This window comes from Cephus cinctus, unplaced genomic scaffold, assembly GCF_000341935.2.
Source record: "Cephus cinctus unplaced genomic scaffold, Ccin1 Ccin1_scaffold1184, whole genome shotgun sequence".
NCBI lineage: Eukaryota > Metazoa > Arthropoda > Insecta > Hymenoptera > Cephidae > Cephus > Cephus cinctus.
The window spans coordinates 780,187-794,135 of NW_014333664.1; the positions used below are offsets into that span (position 1 = coordinate 780,187).

Consider the following 13,949-nt stretch of genomic DNA (forward strand, 5'->3'; position numbering starts at 1 on the left):
CAAACAAATTTCGATATCAGCATGTTCGGTGGAAAACACGTAACAAAGTACATTATGTAAATTGTCAAATAATAGAAAAAAAAAATGATCCGCTACCACAACAATAAATCAAAATCTTATAAATCGATCTATAACGATATATCAAATGAATGCATCGAAAATTGATAAAACTTTTCCCAAGTAAAATTCCTCGCGTATCCCTCCAAAAGTCCGTGCATTTAAAGTGGGTCAATTTCGCCGCCATTGGACACATTCAAGTAGTAGCCGATGGCGTTAACGGAACCAAGCATTCTGTCCAATCAACCGATTCTCCTTTAACCTATATAATCACAGTATTCATAAACATCTCCCGAAACTTTGAGGTTACCGGAACAAGTGCATAAAAAATAAAAGTCCATTTAAAAAGAATAATCTCTCGTAAAATCCATGAGAAAACGGCAGTGCGTATATAACCAATAAAAGGGAAGCGTTCGTAAACTCACTGAAATATATTACAACACGAGACAATTACAATAGCAGCCGTCGTACGACAATCTTACGAATGCGTCGTTATTCACTGAAGTGTGACGCGAATAATTATTACTGTTGATTTCGATCGAAACGAGTAGTCGAATCGATGCGAGGTTCTCGGGAGTCGATATTACTCGGGGTTAACGACGCGCGCTTAACCACACGTTTAAATATAGATAGGGAGGTAGCCTAAACTAATACGGAAGTGCAAACTGGATAAGTGTAGCAGCAACGCATTATCCATAAAGAGAGTAATGAAGCCCTTTCGACCCCTTCCTACATCGAAATACTCAACGATCCTCAGCATAAGACCCCACCATCGGCAAGATACGTCCTGACTGTCCCGACCGTCCGGTCGTTTCTGACCGTTCTTCGAGGTGGTGGTGGTGGCGATGGTGGTGGTGATGGTGGTGGTGATGGTGGTGGATGCCTCTCGAATGCTAGAAGAGTCATGTCGTTCTAGAAGCTCACTACGTGCTCAGTACCTCATCACCCTTCATTCCGTTCGAACATTCCCATTGTCAATCACCATTAAATGACGAACGACAAGTGTTATAATATTGAAGTGAGCAAGATGGAGTAAAAACAGCTAAGTTCTTGGTGTCATCTTAAAATTCATCATTGAAATTTTCGCAATAATTAATTTAAACAAATTATCATGGAACTGGTTAAACCAATGCTTAATACTGTGAATTAAGTATATATTTGAATAAAATGACGTTACTGTAGTTCGATTAAATTTTTATCGATTATTGGGAAGTCGATATTGGCTGATCGACCTGTCAAGCGTATTGGAGCTCGTGAAATAAAGTGTGCGAGAAAGTCAACTTTCGTTGATTTCCAGTCAATAGTAAGGTGAGATATGTATGTATGTATATGGTGACATATAAATATGTATATTTTAGACATTTTTTAATTTGCATATCTGTCATTGATTCTTGTTCGATTTGAAACTCCCGCCGTTATAAATTGAAATTTATAATTTTTTTCTAAGGTATAACACGTCACAATATATAAATAAATAGGTTAATTATTTTTACTATATTTGCCGTAACACGTGACAGGTCATTGACGTTAAGTATGCTGAAAATTAATTCGGAAACAACGTGCGTTAGATGCAGACAATTAGTTAAGGTGACGAAGAAAAAAATAACAAAGAAATATCGTTAATAGTTCATAAAAATTTCACTGGAATATTATACAAATAATATGAAACAGTCAAGAGATAAATATTATTACAAATATATTATATAGCGTTTATCGTATAGTTCATGCGAGATCACTACCTTCATTTTTAACTGTCGCGATGATTTGTACATGAATTCACAAATTCGTTTCACAATGAGTCAGTTGGTATGAAAAAACAGTCTATATCAACAGCGATCCCATCTGCTGTTATGACAATGCAAATCCTCCTTTTAATATTAGTTCATAATACGCTCAAATTACTGCACGGATTTGACGTTTCGTAACCATAGCAACATGAGGTATAATATAGGTAAAGAAATACTTTAAAAAATACTTAAGTACAGCACAGTCTAATTGTCCAACAAATCATTGCTAATACAAAATTCTAGTTTGAGTGACGGGTTAGCTGTGGTTGTCAACTGACTTGTAGATAGTTGACTTCATAACCTCTAAATACCTGTAGTACAAAAGGAATATTAAAATTAGTTACGATCGTGAAAATTTACTTCGATTTCTTTGTAATTATTTATTTTTTTCCTGTCACAATATACAAATGACAAACGAGACTTTTCATTCGTTACGTTATATATTTTTTTAGACTTCGTAATAAAAAAATTATAGATGACACTTTCGGAAGAACCTATAGAAATTGATCGTACTAGAAACATCTCACAAGGATATCAGACACGTATTGTTCTAACAGGAGGATCAAATTTGAATGCGGGTAGTATCGAATTAATCATCACGTAAAACTCATACAGGATGTACGTGCCTCTCTATAAATTTTATATAACGAATGAAAAGGTGATATGATCGAGAATAAAATTGCGCAGATGATTTGACCATAGAGTTACATGGAACGTTTCGTTGAATTGAAACGAATTAATATTTTGATAAATTGTAACAGAAAGTTCACCTTGGATAATCCATCCGACATAAGCAGGTACAGTCCTAACGGTGAATATAATATTTATATCTCGATCTCGTGAAGTTCAAACCAGTTGATGGAAAAATATGAAAAAATTGACATATATGTGGAAATAAGCGAATCGCAACTGACAAAAAAAGTTCTACTCGACAACCTTGCCACGATTCCCTGTGGTACAAGCGCCGCCGACTTGTAACGAGAAGTTTTGCAATGCATTCGATATAAATAGTATAATATCGGCACTTGTACGCAGCTGCGATATTTGTAGCTTTTAATGCATCAATCGATCCTTATATGATGCATGTGTAAAAAAAAAAAATTCGGAGAAAATTGTCAGCTATAATACAAGGTAGTCTGCTTCATCAATTAATTTGCGAGCGCGAAGACAAAAATAAAAAATTTTCAAACGCAAAATATTCTTACGTAAATGCGTCTGTGCTTTGTTGCGTCACTGTTTTTTTTCTGTGGGATTTACGTTTTATTGCAGAAAGTACTTCGGTATCAGTTGTACTCAATAGCATACAGTTGCACCTAGTGCTCCTTTTAAAACGAGAGAAACACCTTCACTTTCCTAGTTTCGAGAGGGGAAATTGAAAGTGCCAAGATTTGTTTTGCGTGTACAGAATGTCAATATCTACAGGATACGATTTGACAGAGATGAACTATCTGAAGATTGTAGATAATTATTAAATAATGATAAACAATGAAAAAAATTAGTCTACCCACTTCAAATTAAATAATTATGAACAAATCTTTTTGATCGAATCATACAAATCTTACCGTTACGTAAATTCATAGTTGTTTTATGTTTTTAAAAATCTTTGAACGCGAACGCAACCATCTTGGATGCTGCTGACGGACCAACCCAGGTCAGTTTGGTCCTTTCGAAATGGTCAGGGACCGTCTCGAAAAAATTCTTTGCATTCCTGAGACCCTAGTTACATTATATCTTGAGGGTTCAGGTCTTTTTTTTCTTAACAACTCCACTAAATGCAACCCTAATTCTATTGGAACGTGCAGGTGCGTCCACAACGTATGTACATTCACGCACCCACCACATATTTTCTCCTGACCATTACGGTGCACGCACTTGCGCTCTCACTTTCATTCTGTCGGACGTAAGCTTCTGAGAAAAGGAGACTGAAGTAACCCATATAAATCTTCGGAGCGATTTCTGAAAAAATTCGAAGTTAAAATTTCTCCCGGATAGAATTAAAATAAATTTATATAATTACACTAACCCTTCTAATACATATACATTAATTAGCTTCAATTAAATCCCCGCTAAAAACTTGCTAATTATTTTACTCGACGCTTGGACAATTTGATCTAAATTTTTTTAATTAATTTCAATTGTCCTATTAGCATTCCATAAATCTATACTATTATTTCCTATTGCACCAGTAAATTAATTCATGAATTTAATCATCCATAAAGTATATCTATCGATAAAAAGTATCTTCCTCATTCATTCGTTTCCTCGAAACAGAAAATTTGATATCCACGCATAAACACAGCATGTGATGTGAAAGTGATCCGTGACCAGGAACGATTTCCTATTTTACTATTATCGGCTGCACTTTCGTCATTACTTCATTACGTCTTGTGTTTCTATACCAGTAAGTTTTCCCCAGTAGCGAATACACAGCGATTATTAAGATTCATCATTTTTAAGATGATTTTGACAAGACTATAATCTCCATATAGAAACATTATATCAGCAACTATGAATAAGTTTAGAATACTGCTTCGTGTCCGCTAACGATATCGTTCAATCTGTATTATCTTATACATATATGTAGATACCAGGCCACTTCCCGTACACAGGGTTACGTATGACTTCCCTCGTAGCAAGTGTAAGCGCAGCGTTCAACGAAAGATAACAGATCATAATAATCAGTTTAAAAATGAAAAATCGTAAAAAAAATAAATATGCTCAAAATACGAGTATCGAAAGCCAGAGAAATGTCATTGGATGAAGGAATATAAAAAATATGACGAAAAATGAAAATTAATAGATAACAAATTATTAAAAAATAATTTTACTAGTTGCTTCCATGCTGTTAGCTAACAACGTGTCTGCTATGCGTAATTTCACAGTTCCAAACGAATTCCACGAATGACAAAATTTTCAACTATTACGTATGCCACAAAAACATACACATGAATGAATTAGCATAAAGCATAAGAAGTCATTGGCTTAGGTAAGTCCCTGATCAATAGGTCAGCAGTATAAACTTTCCTCCGTGTTCCATAAGTCGTGTTACTAAAATAAATTCAATATACATTTGCCTAGTATAAGTTACACAATGAAAAACAATGAATTGAAATATTTTACTCGCCGTCATTGATAGTAGCCGAACTTGATTAAAGAAATGCGTGTTACGCATGTATCCAGAGTGTTATTCAATCGTGCGCGTCTAACATGGCTGACAGGTTACCTAATGACGTTAAATAACTTTCTCCAGTCCATTCGACAGTCACCGGGATCTCCGACTGCTTGCGGTAACTCCCATTTTTCCATAAGGTTTAAGCACTCGTATCGAGTCTACTTGGAACATGGAATTTTGCTTTATGCCAAAGGACTCGTCTTTTACTTTTATCGAGGCAACCTGAAACTTTGACTTTCCTCAATATTTTCTCAGACAACCTTGTACTTAACGTCCATGGCGTTGTACGTTGATTACGCCAGCATCAATTTCATCACGAATCGATTTCTAATTACGTGGCGATTTTCCTGGCTAAAATCACAAGGACGCTATGCACTGTCCATTATCAATAGTCGAGTGACTGGAACAGAGTACTGCTCCGCCAAAGGAAACGGAAGGACAAACGAAAACATCCTTGTACCTGGTCCAACGCGTAACCTTTCGATATTGCGTTACAACGACGCGTAACTAATTTTCATTTGAAAGTTTGGCATGGACACTATGGATAGCGGCCATTTTTATACTTTTTTTTATTACCCTTGTAACTGGACCGATGTGAAATTTTGAAAATTTGTCGATCCTCGTACGTCTTATTTTTATTGTAAATTAATACAAAGAGCGGGTTCCCAATGGTTTACTTCCTGGTAGAGAAGGGAATGTTCATTCATTAAAAAATTGATTGGCAATTGTTTAGAGCGTGCTTGATCATATATGCTTACCAATCATTTTTCCAATGTTTATGTGCGAGCACGTAAGGCTACTATGTGATGAAACGAACTTCAGAACTGTGTACATCCAAGCAACAAACATTCTCCTTCAGTTTTCTAATTTTATATTAAAAAATATTATTATTATGGAAATATAATGTTATTCAATTCTTTTATATACGTATTTTATAGACGTGTGGGGGTTTGCAAATTTTATTGTCAAAAATTATATTTTTATAAGGATCAAAGCTTTGTTGACGATATGCGACAGTTTTATATGAAATGATCATATGAACTCTGTGGGAAAGGAAGCTACTATAATTAATACCTATGTGTACTATGTATGTATATATACAACTAAATACGTAATCTCTGGAGACGAGCCTTAATTTAAGTAACACGACTCAAGCTGCTTGGTTTCAGGAAATGAGTCCTTAAGGTCCATAAGGAAATTTCTTTCTTTGGGAATGACTTTCCTGACAAAAAAAAGTTACTTTAATCCTCCATTGTCATTAGAGAGACAATAGTCGGATTACAGAGAATGACAAATCATGTAGATAACGCGTTATGACTTTCAGTACAGTTGGAATGATATTTATAAAATTTTGAAAATTTCTAAGGGAAGACTTTCTTATTTTTCAAGATTAAAGACATATGTTATATAAAAAGTTCATTATCTACTAATCGCGTTCATATTATGGATACATGTCTGATTGTCAGTGACTATAGAATTGCATGATTGTTCAAAGGCCTTAGTATCTCCTTCGTATACATATTAGTAGGTACTGATAATTTAGTATCTATACATAATGGTAATCACGTGATTTGTCACAACGTGACAGTTGAGTAGAAATTATAATCTGTTCCTCCCACCATTACGTAAAGTAACCTAAGCAAGTGTCATGGACACGTACATTTACCTGGATTAAAAGTAAGACTTACGTCATATTAAAAATCGTTCAATTCCTTGAACCCTCAGAATCGTCCAATTACTTTTCACCATAGGATTTTCCCTGTTCATAATTGGCATGAAACTCATCTTAGATTCGCGGCATGTTTTCCCCTTCTTGGCAATACAAAGTTCTCCTGTGGTACGTGAAGTTCCGCATGGAGGAATTATTCAGTGTCCATTGAAACTTTCTTAAACCAGCTTCTTGCCATGCGTCTCGGCACGAACGTTGTACGAGATAAATGACGTCTGATGTATGCTTGACCTGAACCAGTAATTGTGAAGTTATGTAGGTTATGTACTGTATTTATATATATTAATTCAATCTTTGTTTCATTTTTTTTTCTTTTCGTTTTATTTATCACCCGTTCGCTGTTCCAGATTTTTATTTCTCATGCAATCAATAATGATACGCGCACTTAATATGACTTTCTAGTCGTATATAAGATTTCATTTAACTTTTCGGGCACTTGGAAATATAATGTATGAAAAATTAAAATTTTTCCTACATACGAACTATACTTAATTGAAAGATATAACATTATCTCTTTATACCAAGGAAATATTAATATAATACGAAGTAGATCTCGCAATCTGTACACGCATGATTAGTAGACCTGAACTTTAAGAGTTGTTCTATGCACTTCGCAAGTTTGTTGTACATCAGCAGTCAGGTTTAAATGATTTTCTCGTAGATGCGGTGTACTCTCACCTGCGTGGACGACTTGCTAAACCGGGCCTTCCACAAAATCGGTCTGGTAGTCGGACGACATCCTGGATACTTCGTGATAGTTCCGGTACTCCTGGCCTGTATTTGCATCACAGGCTATCAAAAAATTCACTACGAGATCGATCCAGAATATTTATTCTCGCCAATAAATGGTCCTGGAAAGTATGAGCGTGCCATAGTCGAGAAATATTTCAAAGTAAATTACAGCCACCATTTCGACGTAGGACGAATTACCCGACCAGGTGAGAATTAAAAAAAATAATAAAAAAATTATCACAACAATCACTGATATTCACGCGATCTACATTGTATTACCAGGACGATTCGGACATGTGATAATTATTCCAAAAGATGGCGACAGTAATATGTTACGAAAAGTTGTTTGGGACGAGCTGCAACTTCTTGACAACGTCATTAAGAATGCGACAGCAACTTACGAAGGAGAATCATTTACTTACGAGCAGGTCTGTGCTCGTTGGCAGGATCAATGCTTTAACAATGACATCTTGAGTCTACACCATGTGATTGCGTAAGTAACAAGCCGGTGCGGCAACCGAGCGAAACGTTGCCGTGTCAAAAATTATATTTTCATTAGAATCTTTTCAGAGAGGTCGAGAGTCGCGAACTGAACTTAACCTTTCCACTGATGCTGAACCCGGTCACTTGGGATACACATTTATTCCCAGTATATTTCGGCGGCAGTGTCATCACCGAAGATATGACAATCGAGACCGTACCTTCCGTGCAACTAGCCTACTTTATAGCAGCCGACAACAAACGTCAGGATGCGATGTAAGTCGGTACAAAGTGAATCAAGCGAGAGTCTACACGACAAACGTAACGAATCGAAACGATCTAGCAAATGGCTATCTATTTCACATTTGTACCAAAACAACTTTGCAAATAGTAATATATATTATAATATTAATTCATACTTTACCGTAACATTTTATGTGAATTTTTTTATCAGTGGCGCAGCATGGGAAGAAGCTTTTCTGGATGCAGTAGGCAACGCCGAAGATTCTGGTCTTTTCAAACATATCAGTACCGCGCGATTCGCGTCTAGGACTTTGGAATTAGAATTGGAAGCTAATACAAAGACCGTGGTACCATATTTCTCGAGTACCTTTGCAATTATGGGTCTTTTTTCTGTGGTCACTTGTATGATGGCTGACTGGGTGAGGAGTAAACCTTGGCTTGGTTTACTGGGAAATATTTCGGCGGCAATGGCAACAGTTTCAGCCTTTGGGATGTGCATGTATATTGGCATCGATTTTATTGGTATCAATTTGGCGGCACCGTTTTTAATGATCGGTAAGGAAAATTTTTTATATTAATTTCTTCTCTTCTTCTGTGTCACTAGTTTGATCCTTTGCTTCTCGAAAATTGAATCTTGATCGCTATCGATCATAAGTAAAATGGAAAGTTGACACTGTTCGTTCTTACATGCTGCATGGCGATGAGCCTAATACGGGTTAATCGTATTCGTGACGTACTGTGACACCCCACGAATAGTAATACGGAGGATCGCATAGCTGGAAGACCTTGCGTCAATACAAAATCGATTATTTTATTTAGACGCAAGTAGCATAGAAAAACAATACCGCGAATACCGACCATTTTATTGTTTACCCGAACCTATATGCTAGGTGGAAATTATCCGATGATTATTGTCATTCAACTGTTTCAATTTTTCTAATTATGAAATATTATATCAGATATAAAAAATTGAAGGTCATCGAACGTTCCTTTGTTAACTGCCCAAGTCATTACACTCGAGGCTTCACGCTTGCTGCCATGTTGTCAACTTGAACGTTATAATTAACAATGGAGTTTATCATTCCTTTAATTGTTTCTTTTTTCCTTCGTGCTTTGAATATCCTTTCCAACGAGCTATTGTATACATTTTTCATATGCCAGCATGCAGTATGTTACTTTCACAAAAAAAGAGTTGAATCATTCAATTTCCTATTATGGACATCGGTGTGAATCACGTGACGGTATATTTGTTTTCACTTTCTCGACTGGTTCTTTTTTTATCTGAAAAAAAATTACTTTTATTAGAATCTTTAAATACAGAAAGATACACTAATCGAGACAGGCGACAGTCATTGCTCATGTACTCTATTTCGATGCACTTGAAAATGTAGTACATATACATATACATATAAGCATTGCCATTTACGTTGCAAGCATCATTGCGTCATAGATGCGCAATAAGAAATCATTTAATTAATCAGACGGCTGAGCGAGGAATTTTTACATTGCTTCAAATATAATTAATCTATCGTTTAGTTTTACTCGTGTTATCGATTTTCTATGTTTTGGCCGACTTGCAACATTGGGGAAAGTTTCGAAAGATACATGGCGCGATCTTTGCTTCAACCAAGAGAATTCTGTATAGCAACGACACAGCGAATTTCAATTACCTTACTAGAGTGAATCACGGGGGAGTAGCAATTGAGAGTAATGATTCACTTGAAAACATTACGTGTCAATGACGCTACAGGTACCTACCCTGTGGTTGGAATAATGATTCCCAGCCATTGTAAAGACTCTTCTTTTTCCCACACTTTTCTTTTTAATTTTTTAAATGATAATTCATATATACAATTCTAATTATTGTTTTATTTATAGGTATCGGTATCGATGATACCTTCGTAATGCTGGCTGCTTGGCGAAGAACAAATATCCTGAGTCCTGTACCAGAACGCATGGCAGCCACGTTGAGCGAAGCGGCCGTTTCAATTACTATCACATCGTTAACCGACATGATTTCCTTCTTTATCGGCATCATGTCTCCATTTCCTTCGGTGCAGATCTTCTGTATTTATTCCGGTAGGTAACTGAAAGAAAATACGTAACTTATTGAAAATTTATAATACGGTACACGAATATAAAGTGAAGTAAATATATTATTAGATGTACCATGCGTGTACATATATCAGATATTAAAATGGCTGCCATAGAGGATGAAACTTTGCTATTTACATTACATACGTGTGACCAAGACACAAAGAGTTCTTTCTTTATGACCGGCATTTTAAATTTCTATGATATACATGTAGTAATGATGATGTTATTTAGAGTGTCATTAAATACAATTAAAAATCACCGAACAATGATAAGATTAATTTTAACAACAGGTTTTGCCGTGGTGTTCACATTCCTCTTTCACCTGAGCTTCTTCAGCGGATGTGTCGCAATAAGCGGATATTGCGAACAGAAGAACTTACACAGTATCGTATGCTGCAAAGTACAGCCAGTCTCTAAATCCAGTAAGTTAATGTAACAGTAAATAAATTTTATTTGGGAATCTTGAATTATGAAATATATGCTGTACCACATATTTAATTTGTTTAAGTCATATTGTTGCATTACGAAATTGTTACTTTCTTGAAGATTTACATTAGCATCGATATTATGCAGACTTAAATAAATCAAATGACAGGTACAGTAATGCTATTCAGTTTTCGGTTGAAGAATTTCTGGCAAAACACATGTATTACAAAGTATAAAAGAAATGAGTGTCTTTCATGTCTTCTAATAGCTACAGAACGAAAATTCTTTTAAAAATTCTCTTGGTTAAAATCGACTTTACATTACGTAATGTGTCTCGGTTCGAAAGGTACAGATCATCGACGACTTGGCGCACGTTACGTAATTTAAAGCGCTATGCAAAAAAATAATCACAACAGACTGAACTAATAACATGTATACTGGTAATTGAATTTAAAATGATGTCTGCCATTTATGGAGTATGTGATTTTAGCTGTAGGAAAAAGAATTTTGTTGTCCTGTTACTCTTCAACGCTGTGGGAGTGAAGTGAATAATTAAGGTAATTGAAATTTTTTGTTTACAGCTCATAGATCCTGGCTTTATCGTCTCTTATGTACTGGCGGAGTCGATCCAGATGATCCTGACAATCCTCTGGATAATCCTGAGCATGGATGCATGACTTGGTTCAGGGATTATCTTGCTGTGGCATTGAACTATTGGCTAGTTAAGGTCCTGGTCATTATTACTTTTGGACTTTATCTTGCTGGAGCACTTTACGGCTTGACTACCCTTCAAGAAGGTCTAGACAGACGCAAGCTATCAAAGGAAGATTCCTATTCAGTGACCTTTTACGATCGTGAAGACTTCTACTTTCGAGAATTTCCGTACAGAATTCAAGTAAGGAGAAATACTCTGCTATTGCGTAGATCAGCAATAAGCAATCGCATATGTAATTATGTCACGTGCCGAGGCATAAGCAACTTTCTCCTTCGGTTACATTTGAAGAAAAGCTATATATATATTCCATAATTGTAGTTTTAAATCTTGTTTCGTGGAAAAAGAACGAAATCGCTTATTCTTGGAATTGCTTAATCCGCGCTGCTGAAACATTTATGAATATTTTTTCAAATATCAAAAATCATAAAATCTCTTTGGCACGTATGACTTAAGCGATGTAAGATCTTACGATGTGAGAAAAATGTATATATTTATTTAACTGATACTTGTTGACGCAGGTTGTGGTGAGCGGCGCGTACGATTACAGCGATCCGGAAATCCAGAATCAAATGGAGAACTTAACAAGAACGCTGGAGGAAACTTCCTACATTAGCTCACCAATTTATACGGAGAGTTGGATACGAGGTTTCCTGAGTTACGTAAGACGGAATGAAGAAGTTGTAAACGGGACCATCGACAACGAAGAAGATTTCGTGAAGACACTAAAAGACTTCTGGCTCTTCCCATCGAGCACGTATTCTTTAGACGTCAAATTCGATCCTACCGGGGAACACATAATAGCGAGTAGATTTTTAATCCAAGCGGTTAACATAAGTGGAACAAATCATGAGAAAGAGATGGTAAAGGAACTGCGACGTATATGTCACGACTCACCTCTGAACGCAAGCGTTTTTCACCCCTATTTCGTTTTCTTTGACCAGTTCGAATTAGTTCGGCCTACGAGTATCCAATGTATGATTTTCGGTGCTTTGATAATGATGTTGATTAGCTTCATCTTCATTCCAAACATCCTTTGTTGCCTGTGGGTAGCGTTTTGCATTGTTTCAATAGAATTAGGTGTAGCAGGGTACATGGCGCTGTGGGATGTTAATCTTGACAGTATATCAATGATAAATCTAATAATGTGCATTGGCTTCAGCGTAGATTTTACGGCCCACATATGTTATGCTTATATGAGCTCCAAGAAAAAGAAACCGGAGGACCGTGTCAAAGAATGTCTGTACAATTTAGGCTTACCTATAGTGCAGGGTGCAGCTTCGACGATTCTTGGTTTAGTTGCTCTTCTATTAGCTGGGACTTATATCTTCCTAGTATTCTTTAAGATGGTCTTCCTCGTGATCTTCATCGGTGCTATGCACGGCCTCTTTCTTCTACCCGTACTGTTATCCATCTTTGGTCCGGGATCCTGTTCCAAAAGCAATGACGAAGAAGTAACACAAGAAGAGGATACCAAAGAATCTAAATTACAACAGCCTTACGTGATACCTCATCCGACGCTCATATATCATCAGCATCGCCTTGGAAAGTCCTTGCAAGGTAGTCCTACCACGAGTTTGGCAGCTTTTGAAGAAAGAGATCCTGGTATTGGCACTAGTGAAGATAGCAATTCTACGGAGAGCAGCTCCTCTCAAAGTCGACGAAGACAAGTTATTGAACGCGAGGAGATTCAACAGCAATTTCCAAATTGGAGACGATCTGTTGGAATATTGCAAAGTTTGTCACAATTTCAAAACAACACTGCTCCGCCACCGGATTATCCTGGAGCTTCAGTGGATCAACCAAGAAACTTTGACTATCGAGAGTACAGGATAGATCCTCATATGAATCAAATTCCTGGTATTAATAATGATCACAGGGATTATAGGCGTAGTCGGTCCCATCATAGTCTTCATCCATCTGGGAAATATTTACCAGATTCACGATATGGCTGAGATTATTAATAATTCCATAGATTTTCATTGATTGTCAAAACCATTTATGCGCCTGGAACTTGACTCGCTCCAAAGAAACAGAACAATTAGTAACTAGTAATTTTGTTATTGATTAATGAAACGTCTTCGATCCAGGTTTTCTTATCATTCTGATGAATATCTTACGAGTTCTGTATTCCATGATTACTCATCAGGCGTATCCTCATGCATGCTACTGCATTCAATAAAAATCAAAATGAACGATTGGCTACACTACGATGTGTCTGCCTTGAATGGAACTATCTTTTTTTATACGCATCTTTCTATGTATTTAATTGCACTGTACAGTGAAATCGACCACGATCAATCATTTAATGAGTTTGATTGGGATCGATTGCACGGGCCACTGCACGCATATTTTGTATGTAACTACATGCCGTTCATTTTCAATTATTTTTTAGATAGACTAGTAAAATAAGGGTGTATTTATGAGTGAGAGTGGATGAAAACAAGAGAACCAAACAAGTATGAAATATATTCTGATAATACTTTTGAAATATTGTTCTTTTAAACTATTTCC

General features: G+C 36.3%; 1 protein-coding gene and 2 long non-coding RNA genes across 7 annotated transcripts; 1 reads left to right on the top strand and 2 right to left on the bottom strand.

Annotated features, from left to right (window-relative positions):
* Positions 1-778: 778 nt before the first annotated feature.
* LOC107272557 (patched domain-containing protein 3) lies at positions 779-13,926 on the top strand. 3 transcript variants are annotated; one of them, XM_025089842.1, is made up of 9 exons: positions 779-1,374; positions 7,407-7,683; positions 7,760-7,970; positions 8,048-8,233; positions 8,412-8,755; positions 10,079-10,279; positions 10,588-10,719; positions 11,305-11,618; positions 11,957-13,926. In XM_025089842.1, the coding sequence occupies exons 2-9, from the start codon at positions 7,407-7,409 to the stop codon at positions 13,388-13,390; spliced, it is 3,099 nt and encodes a 1,032-aa protein (XP_024945610.1). In that variant the 5' UTR covers positions 779-1,374; the 3' UTR covers positions 13,391-13,926. The 3 variants fall into 3 exon arrangements, with proteins under 3 accessions (XP_024945610.1, XP_015605307.1, XP_015605308.1); XM_015749821.2 differs by having other exon boundaries at positions 781-1,365; XM_015749822.2 differs by lacking the exon at positions 779-1,374 and adding an exon at positions 6,894-7,000.
* On the bottom strand, positions 2,167-8,054 carry LOC107272558. Of its 3 annotated transcripts, none has more exons than XR_003061252.1 (6): positions 7,900-8,054; positions 7,424-7,596; positions 6,705-6,976; positions 5,775-5,879; positions 5,593-5,696; positions 2,167-5,238 (listed from the first exon to the last, which is right to left on the bottom strand). It is a non-coding gene; the product is annotated as an uncharacterized LOC107272558 (long non-coding RNA). The 3 variants fall into 3 exon arrangements; XR_003061251.1 differs by having other exon boundaries at positions 2,167-5,367; positions 5,477-5,696; XR_001538985.2 differs by having other exon boundaries at positions 2,167-5,696.
* On the bottom strand, positions 8,992-10,087 carry LOC107272560. The gene is made up of 2 exons (XR_003061256.1): positions 9,959-10,087; positions 8,992-9,481 (listed from the first exon to the last, which is right to left on the bottom strand). It is a non-coding gene; the product is annotated as an uncharacterized LOC107272560 (long non-coding RNA).
* Positions 13,927-13,949: the final 23 nt, after the last annotated feature.

Coding starts and splice junctions, on each gene's coding strand:
- LOC107272557 (XM_025089842.1), top strand. CDS start 7,407: ATGCGGTGTACTCTCACCTGCGTGGACGACTTGCTAAACCGGGCCTTC. Junction 8,756..10,078: donor GGCACCGTTTTTAATGATCG/GTAAGGAAAATT, acceptor TTTTATTTATAG/GTATCGGTATCGATGATACC. Junction 11,619..11,956: donor AATTTCCGTACAGAATTCAA/GTAAGGAGAAAT, acceptor TTGTTGACGCAG/GTTGTGGTGAGCGGCGCGTA.